We start from the raw sequence: 23,658 nt of genomic DNA on the forward strand, positions 1-23,658 counted from the left end.
GTTTAGCTAATTTGTATGTGGGGGAATCAATGCCATCCACTATGGGACGTAATGGAACATTTTCTTTATGTATTTTTGGGAGTCCGTAAATACGGGGGTGGGGGGGGGTATAGAGTTAAACGGCTTTAATCTGTTGGTAATTTTGCAGGCCAAGAAGTGACTTTCTTAAGGAGCCTGTAAAGTTTTCTGATTTGTGAGTTGGTGGGATTGTATTCGATAGGGAGGTAAGTAGCCCGATCTAATAGAAGAGCATTAAGCTTACACACCATCACGCATAAAAAACTCGGCCCACTTCAAAGCCAGCATAGAAAACCTTATACTCTAACATACTGGCATAATGGTCAGCTTTGATGTCTCCTCCTTATTCACAAATGTCCCACTCAAAGAAACTTTAGAGCTAATCCAAGCTAAATTTTCTCCCGATATCTCAGTCCTATTTCAGTTCACAATGAACTCAGGCTATTTCGTTTGGCAGGAAAATTTCTACAAACAAATAGAGGGGGAAGCCATGGGTTCACCAATCTCCCCACCCTTGGCCAATTTCTTTATTGAGACCTTTGAAGAAAAAGCCTTAGCCTCTGCCCCACAAAAACTAACAATATGGCTTCGCTACGTTGATAATGTGTTCGCTATTTGGCCACATGGCTCTGATACACTCGTCTCCTTCTTAACACACTTAAACAACCAACACCTCAGAATCAAGTTCACCCTGGAAAAAGAAGAAAACAACAGCCTCCCTTTCCTAGACACACTAGTCACCCGCCAGGCTGATGGAACCTTGGTTTTCTCAGTTTATAGAAAACCCACCCATACAGGCAGGTACATTCACCAACAATCCCCCCCTCCCCCCTCACAACAGTATGGAGTGGTGAAAACACTATACAACAGGGCTAAATGACATGGCCCTAAACACTGAACTAAATCACATCAACACTTACTCCCCCTCCCCCAAAAAATCCAAAAAATATTAAAACCTACAACCCCCCCCCCACAACAAGGATTACTCTAAATCCATCACCATTCCCTACATCTGAGGCACCTCAAACATAAAAAAAATGACCTGACCTCCTGTTACAGGCCATACAGAAAATTGGCATCCCTTATCTGCTCCATTAAAGATCAACCACTTCCCCTAGACCTACCTGGTGTATACCTGGTCCCTTGCAACTGTAAACTGTCTTACTTTGGCCAAAAAGGCAGGACAGCGAATATCAGAATTTCTGAACACAAGGATTACATCCGTTTTCCACAAGTACAGCCATTCTGGTCTTGCAGACCATGCTCTGGAGATACACCACAGAATACAGTGGAAGAAAGCTACAGTAATACACTGTAGCAAATATAAATTTGAAAGACTATTTATGGAATCAGCCTCAGCCCTAAGAAACTCTCCAAACCTCAACAAATTTGGTTGTATGCAACTGCCCCAAATTTGGGACGCTTACATCTGGACTTTTAGGAGAACAATAGTTTCATCACTATTCATCAGTTCAAATTCCATTTGAAGATGGCAACATGACGTTGCCGAAATATCAGAAATATTTATTAAAGCATAATTTAATTTATATTCGTATCTACGTTGTTCAATTCCTTAAGTGATTTAGTAATGCATAACCAACGTATAAGCCTGTCTAGAGGACTAGTCATTACTAACATCAAGTTCCAACATAAAGTTGTGCACAAGTTCACATGGAGAAGATACAAAAAATAAGAAAAACCATATCAGCTACATCATTATCAATAGTGATATCTTCACACTCATTCAAGATACAAGGTATACAAAGGATTTGAATTGGAATAGTTTTTCTTTTTTTTAATGTTGCTTCCATCCAGAAAAGATTAATTGTAAACCTATAGTACATTCTGTACCATGGACAGGCTAGGATTTCCCCCCCCTATTTTTTTAAATCAATTTTATATATATATTTTTTGTATTTTTCATTTATTTTTTTACATAATCTGGAAATTCTGCTCTACGGATAAAACATAGAACTTTCTCAGACCACTTCAGAATTCCAATAAGCAGGTTGGTGGTATGACACCGGGCGATGACATTCATCTCCCACCTAAAGACAAACACCCATGTCCATGGCGGGATTCAAACCCGCAGCCTGTTGGTTGGAGAGTGGATACACTAACCACTCAGCCAACCAGGCTGGCAAGGATTGAGAAGAACAGTATGTAAGAAAGATTCAAAAATAATTAAAGTTGAACAGCTTTTGGCAGATAAACTGCAGACTTGACTATACAAATATCAAAAAAAAATTGAAGCAGTTTGATTTGTGAAGTTGTTAGAAATAAGAACCCCATGGTGGAAACAAGTAGTTAAAGAAGCAATTCTGGAAAAGAAGGAGGCATACCAAAAGGTTCCTAGCAAATAAGTTGCAGATGCTCTAAAATAATACAGAGAAAAATGTAAGAGAGCTAAGCTATGTATAAAAGTAGCTAAACAAAAGTCATGGGAATATTTTCTATATTCTTTACGTAAGAATATAGAAAATAAATATCAGGAAAGTGCAAAATGTTCCAGAGGCTATTAAAAAGCTTAGAAATGGAGGAAAAAGTAATGTAAAAGGAATCAAAGATGCTAAAGGTAACATTAAAACTGAAGATAAGAATATCCTCAATGTCAGTAGTAATTATTTGAAAGACTTAAACAAAACAACAGTGACAGAACCGTACTAGAACATGAGTGGACAGACTTATGTGTTCGTCGTACATGTTGTTTATTTCTTAACGGTATATATTAGAACACAGAAAAATAAGTAAATAATTAATTTATTAACTTATTGCTGATATTTTGCTGGTGATATAACCAGCATCTTCAGAGCACAAAACACAGTTTGTCACAATACACGAGACTATAACAACATGGTGTAATCAACGGACTAGTTAAACAAAATTGTTGCAGCAACACAAAGACCAGAGTCCTGATTTTGGCGCCCTCTATCTGGAAAAAAAAAAAAAAAATTACAGCTATTACATAAGCCTAGAGTCCTAAACAGAGAAAAAACCGGCACTAGTTTTTTCCTAAGATGACTATCTCCCAGATTTTAGGCAAATTTATACAGCCATATTTGTTGAGATTTGAAATGTGTTTCAGGGCTTTTGCCTCTAAGAACAATCTCTCCGACTTGTAGGAGCTTCTGTGCAGTACTTTGGGAATGCAACCGTGGTGATGGACACAACAGAATATGAAAACAAAATGCACACACTGTTACAAGATCAGTCAACATACAAAATTATAGATCGCAATCCCACCAACACATAAAAGAATAAAGCACGTAAATTATTGAAAAAAGTCGCTTCCTGGCCCAAAGACACAGTAAACAAACTCAAGCCCTTCCGTGTTAAAACACTTAGGATTTATGGAGCACCAAAATTCACAAACAAGGTACACCCTTATGCCCAATTGTGGGCAGTATAAATAGTCCCACATACAAACTGGCTAGACATTTAGCTAAGCTACTAGCCACTCTCACAAACAATTCTCCCTCCTATGTCAAAAATTCAGCCCACCTAAAAAGCATCTTACAACACCATACCCTAAAAAGCTCAAAGACTTAATAGTAAGCTTTGATATCACCTCACTATTCACAAATGTACCACTAATAGAAACCTTCAATCTACTGAAGTCACACTTCCCCCCTGATATATTTGAACTATTCAAATTCACAATACATGCAGGATATTTCACATGGAAAGGAAAAATATACAAACAAATAGATGGGACAGCCATGGGCTCCCCTCTTCCCCAGCCAACTTTTACATAGAACACCTGGAAAAACTAGCAATCAATACAGCCACTCTCAAACCAACACTTTGGCTATGCTATGTTGACGATGTGCTTGCTATTTGGCCACATAGCCTAGAGACATTGGAAACATTCTGAGCGTATTTAAATAGCCAACATCCAAAAATCTACTTTACAATGGAACTGGAAGCTAATAACTGTCTGCCCTTCCTGGATACACTTATCACACGTCTTCCAGATGGTTCCTTATCATTTTCAGTTTTTAGAAAACCCACACATACAGGGAGATATTTACACAAACAATCACACCATCACCCTTCTCAACAATATGGCATTTTAAAAACGCTAACCCACAGAGCAAGAGCAATCTGTTCCAATGACAATGCTCTTGCTGCTGAACTGGCTCACTTACGCCACACCTTCTTGGCCAATGGCTATAATCCCCATAACATAAACAAAATACTAAACACTCCTAAGAAACCCCTCCCACTATCCACCACAGAGAACTACAACAAAGTAGTCACCATCCCATACATTAAAGGCACATCCGAAAAGATTGCAAGAATTCTTAATAAACATGAACTATGCACCACATTCAGACCGTGTGGCAAATTAGCAACCCTTATCCGCTCACCCAAGGACAGCATTCCCCCTCTATCGCATCCAGGAGTCTACGAAGTACCCTGCTCATGTAATCAAGCCTACTATAGTCAAACAGGAAGAACTGTGAACATCCGCATCAGCAAACACAAAAGATACGTCCGGCATTATCACTATGGCAAGTCGGACATCGCAGACCATGCTCTGGATACCCCTGCACACAGGATCAACTGGAAGAACACAAAAGTGCTGCACAGAAGCTCTTACAAGTCGGAGAGATTGTTCTTAGAGGCAACAGAAGCCCTGAAACACACTCCAAATCTCAACAAATATGGCTGTAGAAATTTGCCTAAAATCTGGGAGATAGTCATCTTAAGAAAAAACTAGTACCGGTTTTTTCTCTGTTTAGGACTCTAGTCTTATGTGATAGTTGCATTTTTTTTTCTCCCAGATAGAGGGCACCAAAAGGACTGTAGTCTTTGTGTTGCTGCTACAATTTTGTTCAACTAGTCCGTTGATTACACTATGTTGTTATAGTCTCGCGTATTGTGACAAACTGTGTTTTGTGCTCTGAAAATGCTGGTTATATCACCAGCGAAATATCAGCAATAAGTTAATAAATTAATTATTTACTTATTTTTCTGTGTTCTAATATATACCGTTAAGAAATAAACAACACGTACTAGAACATTTTCAAGAGGAAAGCAAAGAGGTGTACATATCAATACTTGAGGTAGAAAAACCCATCAGAAACTTGAAAAATTTAATGTGAGAATTACAGAGGAATTTATCTATTAAGTTACAGGTAAGATTTACACAAACATACTTGAAAAGAAATTGTGAAAGATCATGGAAGAGAAACTTGGAGAAGAACAAGTTGGATTCAGGCCAAATAGAGGTTTTCAAGATCAGATTTTACTTTACGACAAATAGTTGAGAAATCGTAGGAATATGATAAGGATCTGTATTTATGTTCTGTAGATCTGGAAAAAGCATATGACAAGGTGCCCAGAGAAAAGCTCTTCAAGCTGACTTACAACTTAAATATAAACAGCAGTTAGAATTGAAAGATATACAGAAAAATGTTTGATGTAAAATCAGGGGTAAGAGAAGGATGCACATTATCTTCACTGTTATTCATCATCTATATGGATCCCATTATGAAAGAAAGTGGCATTAGGCTTGATATTACAATTGGTAAATACCTGCTGGATTTCTGTTTAAGATGGACTAGTCATTAATAACACCACGTTCCAACATAAAGATATGCACAAATTCATGTGGAGATGAGAAATAATAAGTCTCATTGTCTATGTTACTGCTGATAGCAGTATCTTCATGGTGGTTCAAGACAAGAGTATACAGAAGATTTGAAATAGGAAATGAATACTTTATATAAGTAAAGTGGATATTAGATCCAGCATTATTTCAAAGCCAAATGTAGAAACTATGAATTTCATAAATTTTTTTAATGAGACTTAAATGAAACAAGCAGTGATAGAACTAGTAGAAAATTTTCAAGAGGAATGCAAACAGGAGTACATAAGTTTTGCAGTGATTGCACTACATAATTCAGAAGGACTGGTCAGAAGTTTGAATTCAAGATGACTGGAGCAGAGATCTCGTAGTTCCCATCTATAAAAAAAGGGAATAAAGCTGAATGTGAAAATTAGAGAAGAATTTCTCTATTGAGTGTTCTTTGAGGTAAGATTTATGCAAGTATTCTTGAAAAGAAGCTGAGAAAACTTGTGGAAGAGAAACTTTGAGAGGAACAAGCTGGATTCTAGATGAAGAAAGATGTGTGGAGTAATTACTTGAAAGATGGTTAAACAAAACAAGCAATGAAGAACAGTAGTAGAAAATATTCAAGAAGAATTCAAACAGGAGTACATATCAATTCAATATATATGAGGTAGAAAAAAACTATCAAAAGTCTGAAATGTGGAAAGGCAGCTGGAGTAGATATTTGATCAGAAATACACCCAGATGATTGGAGTAGAGCTCTCATAGTTCTCATCTATAAAAGGGTGAATAAAGCTGAATGTCTTTTCTACTGATGCTCATGCAGTAATGTACATTTTATTATACATTATTGCATGGTATAATGCTCCATTTATACTATATGGAACATTATACAGCACAATACATAGTCTGCATTTGATTTGGAATCAGCAATTAGAATTGAAAGAAATTTTGTGCTCTTGTCTTACATTTGTTAAATCAATATTGCAAACATAGCATTATTTTATTTAATCAGAACTAAATACTATTAAAAGCTCTGTACCAAATCCAGTCCACTGCTAAAAGATCTACCACATGTGTGATAACTGAATTAAGATATTCTTCCTTTTCCCATATCAAAAAATTCTGTTTTTGCTTTCCCCTATAAATTTCCATTATATTATTAAGAAGTGTGATGATACCAATAGTTAAGTCAGCTGTGGACTGAACTTTGAATTTAGTTCAACACTAAACCAGTCCACTATGATCCAAAGTAAATGTTTAAGTCTAGATTCATTTAGGAATTTACAGAGAACTTTATTTACCAGGTAATGGATTCCTTCGAATCATATCATTGAATCTTTCTAAAACTCTATCAAGCTTTTCATAAGATGGTGATCCAAAAATTCCACTTGAGTCTAGTTTTTCAGGTACAAGGTTTACGTAGTCTAGTTGTTGAGGTGGACGGCTACGATCCAACCGTGGTGTGAGCCACAACCTTAATATACACACATATATATATATATATTTGATCAAAAATTTAAATTTTACTGTTTTTTTTTTTTTTTAACATAGGCAGTATGTAATAATTTACTTACTAATTTCATATTCTTATAAACACAATTTATCTAGAATAATTTCCATAAAATAAATTATTCAGCATAATTAGTTTAGAGAGCTACAATTAATTGCACTAATACAGAAGTAATAATACTGGAGATACAAATGAAATAAGGAGTTTATTATAGTTTAGAAGCTATTTAAGATCACACTGCCCTAATTTTATGCAGGCTTACAAAAGTATTAATGTTCCTCACCATGGCAAGAATCAAATTCAGGTCTTTTCCAACTGATTCAGTTTGGATTTCTGCTACTTCTTGAAATAATTTATCACAAGAACAGATCTGGAAACACAGATTTATTTTTTTTAAAGCAAATATACTAATGTTTGATTGTCATATGACATCAGAGAGAATATGTACAATTGCTAAAACATAATCTTCCTTTAGCAAACCCATGCTATCCATTAAAGAGAATTATACTGCTGTCAATCCAGTTCAGAATCCTTGTTCTCACTAGCTTCTCCAAGACCTTGACAATTCCAGACAAGCAGATTGGCCTATAATTTGAAGTATTAGTCTTATCACCCTCTTTATGAAGCAGAACAACTTTGCTCTGCTTCATATACATTTTTCCACTCCATTAGAACTGGACTAATCTAAGACTCACATTAAAAATGTAAGTTAAAGCTATTGTTCACTCTCTCTGGAACATTCCCTCAAGACACACAACAATAGACCATTAAGTCCCATGGCCTTGTCGACATTGAGTTTAACAGGGGAACATGTTTAGTAGGTAATACAAAATAATGACATGTGCATGCAGGCACTATGATATTATATATATATATATATATATATATATATATATACACACACACACACACACACATCTGCACATATCATAACTTCAGAGCTTCAGCCTCATTACTTAGCATAATGAGGCTGAAGCTCTGAAGTTATATGTGCAGAGATATATATATATCATAGTGCCTGCATGCACATATCATTATTTTGTATTACCTACTAAACATGTTCCCCTATTAAACTCAATGTCGACAAGGCCATGGGACTTAATGGTCTATTGTTGTGTGTCTTGAGGGAATGTTCCAGAGAGAGTGAACAATAGCTTTAACTTACATTTTTAACATGAGTCTTAGATTAGCCCAGGTTCTAACGGAGTGGAAAAATGTATGTGAAGTAATGTATGCTAAGTAACGAGGCTGAAGCATGTCAACTGAGAGTAAGCCTAAAGTCCTAAAGAGCATCCCCTAACAGGCTAAAATTGGCATCCTTGGCTGTTGGGCTGAAGTACAGAGGATGAGAGCTTCCCAAATTTGGGGCAGTTCCATGCAAACCAAATTTGTCAAGGTTTGATAGTTTTTAAGGCAGAAGCAGATTTAAGGAAACATTCATATTTATATTTTCTGTGATGGAGTAGAGTGGCCTTCTTTCAGCATATCCTATTGTGAGTGTCTAAAACATGATTAGCAAGTCCCAAGTGGCTGTAGAGGTGGAAACGGATGTACGGATATAGTCTTTATGTTCTTTGCAATTCTGATATTGATTGTCTGCCTATTTGGCTACAATAGGATGGTCTCTTGACAGGTCTAGAGACTGGCTGGTCTTTGGTGGAACAGATATGTTATTTTTTTTGTCGTTCAACAACGAACACATGATGCAGTTACTACATTGCAAGTCTCTTCCCCAGGGATAACATGCCAATGAACAATCCAGCATGAACTACAGACAGCCTGCTAATGCACCAATTGCACTGAGTGGGCTTGTGCTCTCTCTCTCAAACCTTTTGTTTCAGATAAGCTTCAAAAACATGTTTTATGTTTTAGTTCAAATATAATATATTATTGTATTACATTTTCATTTGCAAGGGTGTTCGCTGGGTTAACAAGAGACCCTCAGTTTCCAGGAAGTTTCCATTTCTCTTATTCTTTCATCTCCACCTGTGATAATATAAGATCTATCATGGCAATATAAATAATTTAATTTGTTACAATTAACAATATCCCTTTCCCTTATTCATAAGAATTTATATATGAAAAATCAGGTCACTTAAGAGGACATATAGTCAAAGTTAAATAACATTCTCAGAAAATAAATAATGCATACCTTAATCCCCGCACATAACATGTATGAGCTTCTCCACGTTCATGATAGGTCATTTTTTCAAGACTAATCATGTCACGTTTAGCTTTGAATTCCACACTTTCACAAGTTTTTACCTCCCAATGAAGATTTGACTGTAACCATCGGTTGGCATTGTTAAGAAGTACTCTAAAACAGACATAAAACAGATTTATTACAATCACGAAAGCCTGGTTTACATATACATAAGGGATGAATTGGGTCAAGTGTCCATCCCTTGAATAAGGGATGGATTCTTGAATATTTAACAATATTCAAGAACAGATAAGTGGTGTAATATTCACCTCATTTCTAAAAGATGAATTACTAGTATTGTGAGAGTTAAGTATATTGATTATTTGATTCTCTCCACTATCTACTGGTAGAATCACAGCAAGGATTCCAAATCCATAAAAGATTGGAAACTTATAACACAATAACAATGTGTCTGGAAAATAAGGATAGCATAGTACAGGAATCTTGTTTTCGACTGGTCTTTTTGAAAGCATTTCAAGCATTTAATTAGCCAGGTGCTAGTCTGGAGATAAAAATTATCTACCACTTAGATAATACAATAGAATTCAAACACATTAACCTCAAAGCAGAGGCTCAGTGGTTCATTAGTTGGGACCAACTAACAAAGCATTAACAAATAGTGGAAGTGCAAGATACAGACTATACTAATAAACTGTAAACCCTGCCTTCATGTATCATGGGCCATTTCCAAAGGGACTATGAAATCAATGTATATTTCTACTGGAAAGGCATGCCTTTCCAGTTGAAGGAAATATAGGTGATTACCTCCATCAATCAATCAATGAAACAAGATGTTTATAAGAGGCATGAATTGGTTGATGCCATGTCTGGTCTCCAGTGAGAGGGGAGGGGGAGGGAGAAAGGAAGACCATGCTTCATGTCTTCCCTCTTTTTTTTTTTTTTTAGTGAAAGAGATATCTTTCAAGAACATTCTAAAACATATTACAGACCCATAACATGCTCCCTTCAAGGGATAAGAGGATACAATAGCAAAGTATCTCTACAGGTTGGCTGGTAGAACATCACTGGGCTTGCTGGCCTGTTGGCCAAGTGGATAGAATATTCACTCTAAACAATAGACTGTGTTTGAATTCCACTGTGGACATGAATGTTTGAGACATCTAGGTGATAGATAAATTTCCTCAACCAGTGTGAAATCACCATGCTGCTTACTGTAGCAAAGTGGCTTAATGAAAGATGCTCTTAAGAACCATTTTTGGTTAAGAGCAATGTTTCCAGATTACTTAAATTATAGGACTAATCAATGTAAGAGTATGTTAACATTTCATGAGTGGAGTTTACATTGAAAAAAAGATAATACACTTCGGACAGAAACTATCAGTGATACACTAGAAGATTTCCAATTAAATTTTAATCCTGCTACCACCAACTATGCCAGGAGTTGGACATAAGTAGCTTTTTTTTAATATGGTAATTCCATATATGAGAGATTATTATTATTATTATTCGCGACACCTCAAGGAGCCCGAAGACTCATCACGGGTGGACACCTACTGTACAACTCTCCGTCTCCACTACTACACAGAACCTCTACTACCAATCGCCTACATCAACATACCATGTATACTGCAGATGGACAGAAATTTGATGGGTGAAGATTAGCAGACTGTACTCTACAACAAATATGTAAGAGGGGGGAAGACAGTTCCAAGACAGCAGTAAAAAAATAAATGTAGAGAGAGAAAAAAAAAACTGAAAAGAAATGTTGGATAGCCGATGCATATGTTTTAACAGATTTAAAGGACAGCAGGAGAATTCATCATCATCAATTGATATGTACTGTCAAAAGGATATAGGGTACTACAGCAGCACTACCTGATTAAGTTTATATTATTACTCTCCTATCAACAATTTTCCTCCAAATTAGTCTATTAATTATCAGCACTCAAATACTGTCATATCTAACATTTCGTTCTTCTAAGGCACTTCTGACTGAATCAATCCACCTTGATCTTCCTCTGGATCACTTTCCTGGTCATATTGGCATCAAGTGAATTTTTGCTTGAATTATATTTTTGCTTTGAATTATAGCAAAATGACAATATAATTGTCATTTTGCTATAATGACAATTATATTGTCATTATAGCTAATCTAAGGTGGCCATACCACCTTAGATTAACTATAATCGCACATTCTTGAATGCTAACAATGTCAAGTTCCTTTCTAATATCTTCATTTTTAATATGATTCTGCCATATGTTCCTTAATTTTTCTCAGACATCTCATATCTGTGCTCTCTAGTCTTTGATCAAGTGCTTTATTTTTTTAACCCAACTCTTGAATACATAACTTAAACTGTGCCTAAATAGCTGAAATATTTTACTTATTCTACAGGTGGCAGAATCCATTGAGAAAGCACTTAAAGAAAGGAAATTAAAGCTGTTAATTTAGATGAACAGTAACAATGAAAATATCTGTCGAAAATGCAAATAACAAACTGAACATTATGTGAAAGAGAGTGGAGTGAACTGGTGTGTGTGTGTGTGTGTGTGTGTGTGTGTGTGTGTGTGTGTGTGTGTGTGTGTGTGTGTGTGTGTGTGTGTGTGTGTGGTGAATCATTAAATCAACCTAACCAGATTCTTTTGTATACTAAGTCAAGTAATTTTAGAGCACTTTTAAATGGAACAGTATTAACTGTTCTGAATAAAGTTTAAACTATCAAGTTAAAGTTCCATCTACTCTCACAGAAAATGAGTAGCCAGAGAAAAAGCTGGTAAACCAAATGCAGTAGTCAGACCAAATGATGGAACTTACTTCATAGCACTTTATACAAAAAACTGCCATACAGATATCAACAGCGACCACTTAAAATTTTCCAAATTAAGGATTTTATGACCGTGTTATAACTAACTCTTTTTATTATCCCTACGTTTCGATCTTCATATCAAGATCATCACCTGGAGCATACACAAATATACAAGACAAGCTGAGTTACATTACAAACTGTAAGCTAGAGAAACAATGATCTTACAGTTACTGAGCTTATCTTGTATATTTGTGTATGCTCCAGATGATGATCTTGATATGAAGATCGAAACGTCGGGATATAAAAAGAGTTAGTTATAACACGGTTGTAAAATCTATAATTTCAAAAATGAATGCTGATCACCGTGTAACACTAAAAGAAAGAATTAAGATTTTCTAACTTTTCCATGGCATTTGTCCAAAGCCAGGAGATGGGTGACGTAATCAAGAAAATTCCCTGCTGATCAACAATGATGAAATTCACGTTGAATATGGGCTAATTTCCTGGCTGCAGGATTGATATCAGTGGAACAGGAGAGAATAAGAAAACAGCATAGAAGGGAAGTAAACTCTAGAGCACAAATATTCAGAACAATACTATTGGTCCCAATGACTTTTTTGGTAAAGCAATTCTTCTTACCTCTTTCTGATGAAAAATAAAAGGGTTGTTGAATATTGCATGTTTATAACGGTAAGAATACATTTACCAAATGTCAACAGTGCAAGCATTCGAGGCTTTTCCATGAGTAATATGAAACAGATCTTACTTTTCCTTTAACTCTTGATAAATGTTCTCCTACATGAAGGAAGGCATTTTCATGAAAGAGTGAAGGAGGAATGCTATTGATGGCAGCAGAGGAGTTCTGCCCATCCAAGGTGGAGATGCAAGGGACAACTAGTGGCAGTGGTTTAAGACAATATGGTATGAGGTAGGGAGCAGACAGGATGAAATATTTAATTAAGTGTTACTATAGACCTGGTGATGCAGAAGATAGTAAGAAGGAAACATAGACAAATTAGCCTAGCAAATAACAAAAGGGTGATCATTATGGATGATTTTGATTATGATAATATAGACTGAAATGAACAAATGGTTACGGTGGGCAAAGATAATGAATTTGAGTTTCTGAAGGATAACTACTTAGATGTAACAACGGGTAATAAGGATCAAGGATCTTGGATTTGATCATCTATCAGAAGATGTTATTATAAATGAACTGTCAAATCTACCCGCTGGTGAGATTGGCCATGAAGTCATTTGGGTGGTGGTCAGCAATATGAAGACTTCAATGAGAAAGGGATATATGTTGACTATAAAGCTGTAACTGGAATCACCAGTTACAGCTTTATCATGTAATGAGGATGGAAAGGAGACCAGTGCTGCTTGGACCCTACTAGCAGAAGAAATGTCTGAATCTATTTCAAGGATCAGGAGGTTCAATAAGGTAGATACAAAATGGATGAATGAAGAGTTGAAGCATAGAATCTGGAAGAAGTTATGGAGAGAGCACATGAGTGGTAATAATCAGATGCATGAGGAGTACAAAGAGCAGGTATGGAAAGTAACTTGCTAGAAGAATTGCAGTAATAGCAGTAGTCACCTCGAGACCAAAAAAAATCCCAAGAAGTATTGATATGGATATGAGGCACATAGAAAAAAGAATGATTATGGGAAAAATGATATAGTTTAGATATTTTTTCTACTGGTTTACAAATAAAGCATATTATTATTATGCAGCCAACTCCATAGTCCACAGATTCATCGAGGGAGGTCCTAAACATTACATGCCAAGCACTAAACCAACCTTTGAATTTACTGACTGGCAACCTATACAATCAATCACCAATCTCCAAGCAAAAAATCTAGTACTCACATCTTTGCTAACCACACTCTTGCTCAATTTTCAAAAATGATCCAAGCCCCCTCCCCCCCCCCCTCACACGCTCAGACATGTACTGAAAAATTTCCTCTGTATCAACCCTAAAAAAACATTATAGTAATCTGTACTTCTCTATCATATCCCCTTTTCTGCTTATTAAATTTCTATAACTCACAAATCTTTAACCTATTCTCATAAGGAACATTCCATACACCTGTCACTGATCTTGTCACTTGCCTCTGGATCTTCCCCACATTTTCCTCATCTCCCAAGAAACCTAGACCACATCGAGTTATACAGAGGTATAATAAGCTCCTTGTATCTTCTTGTCAAGGTGTTCTTCAATAACCACTTTTGCAATATGTCCTCTGAACTTCAACTCACTATGCACCCCCCCAAATTCATTTTATCAATTTACTGGAATACAGTTTTTCAACAAATTAAATAGCAGCATCACAAATGTAGAGACCTCGCAGCACATTACTAGTCACAAGCCTTCTTTTGGACTTTTCCTGAATAAACTACTGTCTGATCTCTCTCTCTCCATTAACCATTCTAATCTACATCTCCAACTTTATTTCCTGCTATTTATGTATCAGAATTCCATTGCAGTATCCTGTCAAAAATCATTGCAAACACAAGCAGTATCCCTGTGTAAACATTACCTTTCATGAACTCAGCTATCACTTTAATATAAAAAGTGGATTACTGAGGCATGACCTATCCCCCCCCCCCAACGCTCTCCAATACAGTATCCCATTATTGGATTTTTCCTTTGACCACCACTTCTGAGATGCAATCAGTTGATAATTTACTATCTGTCTTGGATCCCCTTTATGCAATGGAACCTCCCCTTCTTTCCATCCCCCTTAAGACTAATACAGAGCTAAGACTTAATTTGGGCAAAAGGCAGTGCATATTCCCTTACATATTCTCATAACACACAAGCTGATCTATCTTGTTCCATAGATATATTCACATCAAGGTTCTGTAATATCCAATGACCCTCAGTTCATCTCTCTCTCTATATCAGCCCCTGCATCTCTTATTACTGCAATACTTCCACCTGGATGATATACACTTGCAAGGTGATCACATGGTAATTCAACTATTTTATCTATTTCAGTTACCCCCCTCACATTAGCATTCACCAAACTATTCTATCAAAATCACTATACCTTTTATATGCCACATTAAAAAAAAATAATAATAAAAATAAACACTGGGATTATCTTTAGCTTGCACAGCTAATTTCCTGTAAGGAAATTAGCTGTGCAAGCTAAAGTGGTAAGGAAGGCAAAACTCTGATTTTGCCTTCCTTACCACACTTGTCATCCTACTAGCCTGTGCTTTTTTGTGCTGCTCATGTATTGTTGATCACCTTTCTCCTTAAATTTCCTCCCAAAACTTTTTTTTTGCAGCTCTTGCTTAATGATGCTATTCATCTATTTAACTCCCACTTGATTTATCCTTCTGACTCTAGGTATGCAGTTTGCTATCACTTCTTAAACACTCCTTTACCACCTCCAATCCACTATCAACATTCCAACCTTTGCAGTTTCTGCAAGTCATGGCATTGCCACAAGCAATCTCCTGAGTTTGTCATACTTACTAGCCTGGTAATTCCACATATACCTCCTCTTAACTAAAAATCCTACACATTTACCCACCTTCCAGACCAAGATTGTATGATCTCTCTGACCAATTAGTAGCAATGGGGCTATCTTGGTTATACAAATCTTCTCATGCAATTACTAGATCTAGCTCTCTCAAACCTCTGATCACATGCTGCTTCTGATATGTATTTCTTAGTAACTGCATAAATTCCATTTCCTTCCACCAATGTATCCTTTTTCTCCTTCCAATCCATGTTCCCATAGTTGAAGTCTTCCATAATAATTACTTGTTCTCCCCTCATTGAACTTATTTGCAAATGCATACCATCCACAATCTTTTGAATCCCATGGTCTGTAGCAGCAACTAACTGTTAGCCTCAGGGCTGCATTTATACTTTTGGAGGCCCAAGGTGCAACATCATTATGAGGCCCTCAAAAATAAGCATTTTTTTAGTTTATTGAAAATAAAAGTCAACATTTCCATAATTACTCATTTTAATAACACAATACATATTGGCATACATATATTTGCACTTTAAAAAAAGTATAAAAATAAATCAGTTCAAATTTAAATAAAAAAATTAATAACAAAGTTTTTTTTTTCTAGCTTTGGTTTTAACAAATATATCTATAATGTCATCATAATTAATCAAGTCCATTACATCTGATTCAATGCATAATAATAACGACAGGTGACTTGTTTTATTTTGGTGCAAGTTGCTTCTTAAATAATTTTTTATTTGTTTCAACACTGAAAATGAGCAGTCAGCACTTGCATTTGAAATAGACATCATCAAAAATATTTTTAAAATTGTTTCTATGGTCAGAAAAGTAGACCCTTAACCCACTGTTTATAAATTTGTACATATTTTTAATTGAAGAATTTTCTTCCTTTATCATTATTAAAAATTGCTTAACTTCATCAGTAAATTTTTCTGTATCAATATCAGTCCCATAAGTTTGTAAAATTTTATCAATACTAGTCTTGATCTATATCTTCCTTCACAAAAATGTCAAACATATCTAATATGTCGAAATAGTTTTTTGTTCTTTTATTAATTTCCAAAATTAGCTTATCGCAAATGGCATTAAAAGTGTTCACAGCGAAATTTTCTTTCCCAAGTAATATAATCTCATTGTTAGATTGTGAAACTTCTTCACTCATTTTTTTTTTTTTTTTTTTTTTTTTTAACTCTTTCCTTTTCATCTTTAAATTTTGTCTCATCTGTTAATAAATTTGCTTCTTCATTTAGAGCAGCAAAACTATTTCTTATATCTAAAATAAAACCAACTAAAGAATGTAACAAATTGTAAGCTGAAAACAAATCCATATCGGGATATTGTAGAGATTTACTAGTAGCATTTATTCATTGTAAAATTTTGTCCCACATAACTGCTAAAATTGCTGTTTCTGGTTTGTCAAAATGTTCAGCCAATGATGAACTCTCTAATTTAGAAATAGGTTTTTCATGAGGAGAAATGGATAGTCCAAGTAATGTGTCTTTAATTTGTTTATATCCACGTGTCAAAGCCAATATAGCATCAGCTCTTGCGGACCACCTCGTTTCACTTAGTCTTTTAACTGTTAACGATTTTTTTTCTAAATGTTTAAGGAGTATACCCCATCTTCTTGTTGAATATGAAAAGTAATTATATACATTTTGAATAAAACAAAAATATTGCACTGCTTTCGGACAAGATTCTACGGCATAGTTGCCAATTAAATTTAAGGAATGACTATAGCACAGCATATTGTGCAGAGGGACTACATTTTTTCAGCCTAGCTTGTAAACCTGTATAGATACCTTTCATATTGGCAGCGTTATCATAGCTTTGCCCTCTGCACATTTTTATATCCAAAGATAATTCTTCTAATACTACCTCTTCTAAATATAAGGAATTATGTTGTGTGATTCTGATGAACACCCGATAAATGTTTCTCCAATGTCAGAATTTGTTACAACATACCTAAATATCATAGCTATTTAGGTATGTTGTCATTATGTATATGTATGTGGGCAATGTCTGGCTTTGAATCGAGTATTATTGCAAAATAAGCAGCTTCCTTAATTTCTGATATTAATATTTCTCATTTTTTTAGCTATTAATGTTATGAATTGATCAGAAGTATGGTAGGAAAGATAATTTAATCTGCCAGAACCACAGTTAGCATACATTTTCATGTGATGTTTTAAAAAATCAAATTCATTTAAATAATGTAAACACGATAAATAATTTCCGCAAGAATCAGAAAAAATATCATTTGTATTTCCTCTAAATGCTAGCCCTAGTTTACTCAGTAACTTAATGGTAGCTATTATTCTTTTTAAAACCTCTCTCCAATAATTTTCTTCAGATTGTATTTGTTTGATCAATTCAGAAGCAATTCGACTATTTACAAAACTTGATTTTCTTTTGCAATATGTGCACATCGCTCGTATATGCTCAGTAGAATGCTCGTGATAACACAAGGTTCGTGTTATATTTTCCCAGTCATTAAAACCAGTCATCAATCTATTATTTGACTTAGAAAACAATTTACAAACAAAGCAGTAAATTGCTTTGCTGGTTTCTGAAAAAATTAGCCACTCTCGTTTCTCCTTTGTTCCATTCGCCTTTTTACAGTAAAAATGTGATATATTTACATTTCTTACATATATTCTAATGCGTTCTGTGTATTCTTTTTTTAAATTTTTGATTTTATCAACATTCTGGGGAATATTTATTAAAATATGCTCAATAATCTGTTCATTAATAGTAAGTGGCCACGCTGCTATATCGGTAGGATAAGAGACAGCTTGTTTGCTGGTAAGTACAGACTCCGATTGAAAATTTTCTTCAGAATCCTCTTTGATTTGTTTCATTTACTTCTTTCTCTCCTAAGTTTTCCACATCATTTTGATGTTCTTCATTTTCGCTTTCATCTCCTCCTGATAATTATACCAATGTTTTGTTTTCATTCCGAGAACTGTGAAGTACAACTTCAGTTCTATGAAATTCTTGATTTTCAGAAGGCAAGAAAGACAAAATTGCCCCCTTTTGACTATTCAGCTGTTTTTCGTTTTCTTTTACTAGCTCCAGATTTTCAAATTGTCTTGGCATCATTATGCGTATTAATCTATCAAAAATAAATATTTATTAAATCCAAAATAAATATATAAATAAAATAAACAATTATGTTAAAAGCTTAAAAAATACAAAAATAGAAACAGTAGTATATTGGTTTTGTTAAAATAAATGAGTAACAGTAAAATAAGAATAATAATTAATTGAATAATATATTCTTACGACTGCGACAACTACTTTAACCATATAATTAGGTATATACACTTGTATACAGTATACTGCTTTACAAGTACTAGCCAGATAACGGTAACTAAACTATCAGTTCAATTACTTTTTTTTTTTTTTTGGAATTTCCTTTACTGTTCTATGATATTTGGCCCTTTTTGGTGCACAATTTATTTATTGTGTCTCTTCCCAAAAATATAAACGAATTTCACATGTATACAATAAATATTAATATTAAAAAAATCTTGGTAATATTAAACTAGCAACCTTGTAAGTCATTTTATATAAATAAATGACTAACTTATATCGATGGATTATAAATAATTATGCAACTTCTACGATAATTTATATTTAATATTAAATTTTCTAAATAGTTTAAAATCTTTTAATGCAATTCTAAATATATATATATTATTTAGACTTTTAAATATTCCATGTAATTGAAACAATTAATTTAAAGAAAGATGTCATTAAAATCTTTCTGTGAAAGATTTCAATTGCAGTGTTGATTATTGATTTTGAGAACATTGATTTGACAAGCATCATATTTGCAACAAAAATTCTGAATACCAAAAAAATATTAAAAAGGTATGGTAATAATTCAGTATAAGGATAAAAGTTTTTTTTTTTAAATAATTTAAATGCAATCAAATTAAGCTTGCTAATCAAGGTAAAAATTGTAACTTCATGAACTGTAAGTTCAGAAATTCTCACTAAAAATAAAAATTTTGAATTTACAGTAATAAAAATTATAGCAAAAATCATATTTATGGAATTACAACATTTATTTATTACAAGATTTATTCAACTCCAGCTTTGATTTTTTTAAGTTGCAGATAAGCATAATAATTCCAGCTTTAGTTAAAATGTAGAGGCAATAAATAGTAATGATAACTTGCTATGCTTGTTAACATCAACTTTTTTACTCGATATAATTTAATTTAAAATGACTAGAATCTTGATGCACAAAAAAATGAATTGAAAAATCAATTCAAGTTATAAATAATAATAAACTTGAAATTCAAATGCTCTATTTATGTGATATAAAAACTGCTCTTACCCAACTGATTAATACAAATAGCAGCAGCAGCACACAAAAAAACTCTGTTGTCTCTGGAACATGTTTCAAAATTATCTCAAAAACTTTTTTTTAACTCAGACTTATTTACTCTGTTTACAATTTCCACTTATTAAACTTCTAGTATACTTGCAAAGAGGTTAGCTAACGCTCTATTAAGTTACTTTTACAAACTGTATAACAACTTCAAATATGCCAATAGATTCTCTTAATGACACTTCTTGTTACTGTTAATCTAAATCTTAATTGTCCAACTATAACACATTATAAGAGGAATTGTACAAAGGTATATAACTTAAGAAAGCACTGTATCGCACATTCAGTCAAAGGTCTTGCACAAAAAGTTCTAAGGCAATTCTCTCATCTCAGATCTTGAGCTTCCTTCAGGAAATCTGGCTTCAGAAATATCTCATCGGGAAAATAGCGGACTGTGAACTGCGCACTGCAGTACTCATATACAGCTCCAGCAAAAAAGTTATTCTCCCACGGCGAAAAGAAAAACTTCCGAGCAAAGGTACTTCGGGTAATTTGTCTAGCCTTTTCTCCTCTGCTTGGGCTCGCCAAAAATGCCTGGACGACTGCCTCATTTTTCTGCTGCCTCCACTAACTCGAATTGCCGCAAACTGTCAACCGGGATTCCTCTCTGGCCTAGAAGCTTTTCTCCAGTGATTGGAACATCTCCTTTCGGCAACTCGAACCCTTCTCTTAAGACTGGAACCGGGAAGCCCTCTCTCTCTCTCTAGCAACTTCTGGATCTGGGAAGCCCTATATGCTTGGCTCTGTCCCCTTTTATTATGCCTTCTCTGAGACCTCGCACGAAGTTTGTAATCCCCGAAGAATTCAGTATGATTCTTTCCTCTTAAGTTTCAAGTTCAGCCTGCTCTTTGTTCTCTTCTGTGCCTTCTTTTGATTGTAAGTTGCTTGAACCTTTCTGACTGACTTCAGAGGTGTTTACGTGCAGAGCTTGTAAGCCTTTCTCATACACACAAAATTTAATAAACAACCTTTCTAATGCCACCATGTAGATCTATTACATACAGCTCCGGCAAAAAACATTGCCTTTGTTTTTAACAATCTAACATATTCTTATTAAAGAAGTATATACAGTTAATTTCCAAAGGGCTATTTACAAAAATATCTAATACAAAATATACAGAGACAAACAAGGTTATTTTTTTACGACATTCTTATGGGACTTGACCTAAGTAAAATATCTATGTATTGTGCTTTGGAATATTTAAGCTGCAATCGAGTTTTTACAATATTGATAAGAACAATATTCTAAAAGTCCAGGTAGTCCAGCGAAAACCATCTGTGACAAAATGAAACTAGTTTATTTATTTATAAACACAAAAATACAAATTTATTAAGTATATCTTTATAGAGCTCATAATTAAAAGGACTCTAATAATAATAAATTTCTACAGATGTGTCTCATCTTGTTTTGGTATTATCAAAATTATCAAGTTATTCTGAAGCATTATGAATTTTGCCATTTTTTTATTATGCTGCTAATATTTCTTCAAATGCGGCACTTTTTACAACAAAACTGGCTAAGTTATGTTGAATATAATCTATTTGCAAATATACTCAAAATTCCTTTGAACTAATAAAAAGGCAGAATGCTGAAACTTCATCAGCATTCTATCTGTTAAAATGCACCCCCCCCCCCGTTAACTGATTATTGTAGTTATGTGCACTGTATTTCTTGGTTATTTGTTTTGATTATTTATTTTCACATGTGCGAAAATAAATAATCAAAATGTTTGTTTGCATTGGAAATATTATGCCAAATATTTATATTTTTTAAATAACATTTATTGAAATAAATATGACATTTTGCTTCCTTTCCTTGCAAAATAAGGTTATATTGGGTTGCACATTTCAATTTTAGGAACTATTTTTTTTATTTTTTTATGAACAACAAATAGTGTTAAACTGCATTACTTTGGGTTTCCGATTGTGAGCCTTTTTAATTTATACCCAATGGTATTTTACCAGAGATTCTACGCCTTTGTCTTTTAATCTAACAGATAAGCTTAGGTGTTGATGGTTATTCATGACTTATTTTTCACGGTATTAACAACACCACACATGCTTTTATCACAAAAATGTTTTATTAATGCTTATATTTCACTGATTTTCAACTCAGCATCATCAGAGCACAACAGACTTGTAAACGTGACAGTGAGTGAGTGAAACAATATAATTGTAAAAGACAAAAGATCTACAGTGAGTAGGTAGACCTGGAATAATTCCAGGTCTACCTACTCACTGATGAGACCTCAAAAAAGGTTGAAACCGGTCTGGGTAGTGACCTCTTCTCATAATGTAAAAAAATATATATACATCTCTTAGGAGCTGGGTTTTACATTATGAGAGAATATTAAAGTTAGTGACGAAGCTTGCTCCACCTTTACATGGAGTTGCCCTGGTGTTGTACTACCCAAGTGATCATTTACACTTGGACCTGCCGATAGTTTTTTCGGCATGAAACTATGGATTTCGATCCGAGTTTCGTACCTGGCTATAAAATAAAACGGGATTTACCATCCCCCTTTCTATTAAAAAATTCGCTGCTAAAATAGCCTTTCGGTTTATTATCTTAGTAATTAACAACAATTGGATTAAATTTCAAGGAAAAAAAAAAGTTCAGCATGGTGAGTGCCATTGGCATTAGGAGGATAATAATAATAATAAAAATTCTACATTGGGAAATCTCTGTCATCAGAATAAATGCCAGTGGTGTAACGAGGCATAGCGAAAGAGGTGCCAGCCACATGTGCAACTAGGTTTGGGGCGGTGCAGGAAGGGAGAAAGAGAGAGAAACAAATGTGTTAGGACTAGATTTTTTGCTCAAGAGGGAAGGGGGATGGGTGGGATGCATTGCCAGAGATGGTTGCGAGTACTTAGTCTGTGAATGAGTTTAAGGAGGTATGAAAGGTATTGTGAATGACGGTAGTGTATCAATATAGGGTCCCTGTGATGAGTCTGACTCAATGGAGATGCCTATTTTAATAATAATAATACAATACAATACAGAAACATGTAGGAATCATTACAATAAGTTAAAAACAGAAAACACATGGAGCATGGAACTGTCATGGGCCAATGTCTTGGTAGAAATCACTCATTAGATCTTTCTAATGGTTAAAAAGATCTAATGAATGATTTCTAATATCTCACAGAATCGTTCCTTAGTTTCTACTGAGTGTGACTTACGACAGATGACATGCATAGATTCTTTATATTGTAGGCTGCGAAGTTATCCTCTAAAGGCATGGAAGCTCACATCCCATTCAATGTTGTGTGTGGGAGAAATGAAAAGCTAGGTTGAGAGTCTTTTTGTTGCTACTGATACTGACATCTCCGATATGCTTTTTGTTTGATTTCCAAATGTCTAGATGTCTGCCCTATGTAAGAAGGGCCACAAGAACATGGAATATTATAAACCCCAGGATGTTTGAAAGGGTTGTGGTGTTTAATAGAATGTAACAAACCTCGTATAGTCAAAATAGGCTTGAAAGCCACTTTTATGTCATAAGATTTGAGGAGGCTAGCAATCTTGAGAGAAAGTCTACCAATATAAGGGATGAAAACTGAAGTTCTATAGAGAATGGTGGGATTTTATTGTAAAGCAGAAGTACAGAATAGTATTCTTTGTACCAATTCCTTAGAATATTCATTGCTCACAAGTAATGCGATTTTTCCTTC

At 34.5% G+C, this 23,658-nt stretch overlaps 1 protein-coding gene across 4 annotated transcripts in view; it reads right to left on the reverse strand.

Annotated features, from left to right (window-relative positions):
- LOC150110081 (uncharacterized) overlaps positions 1–23,658 on the reverse strand; it is a 204,044-nt gene that overhangs the window by 175,872 nt on the left and 4,514 nt on the right. For all 4 annotated transcript variants that reach the window (XR_016548809.1, XM_090397831.1, XM_090397843.1 and 1 more), the window contains exons 2-3: positions 9,262–9,426; positions 6,901–7,073 (exon numbers count right to left, since the gene is read on the reverse strand). Coding sequence is in view for 3 of the 4 variants with exons in the window: in XM_090397831.1 (XP_090253957.1) it covers positions 6,901–7,073; positions 9,262–9,426 (338 nt within the window). In the remaining variant the exon portion in view is untranslated. The remainder of the gene's footprint in view (positions 1–6,900; positions 7,074–9,261; positions 9,427–23,658) is intronic.

The sequence above is a fragment of the Typopeltis vanoorti genome, chromosome 1 (assembly GCF_054136105.1).
Source record: "Typopeltis vanoorti isolate ZY-2024b chromosome 1, IOZ_Tvanoo_1.0, whole genome shotgun sequence".
In the NCBI taxonomy this organism is placed as follows: Eukaryota; Metazoa; Arthropoda; class Arachnida; order Uropygi; family Thelyphonidae; genus Typopeltis; species Typopeltis vanoorti.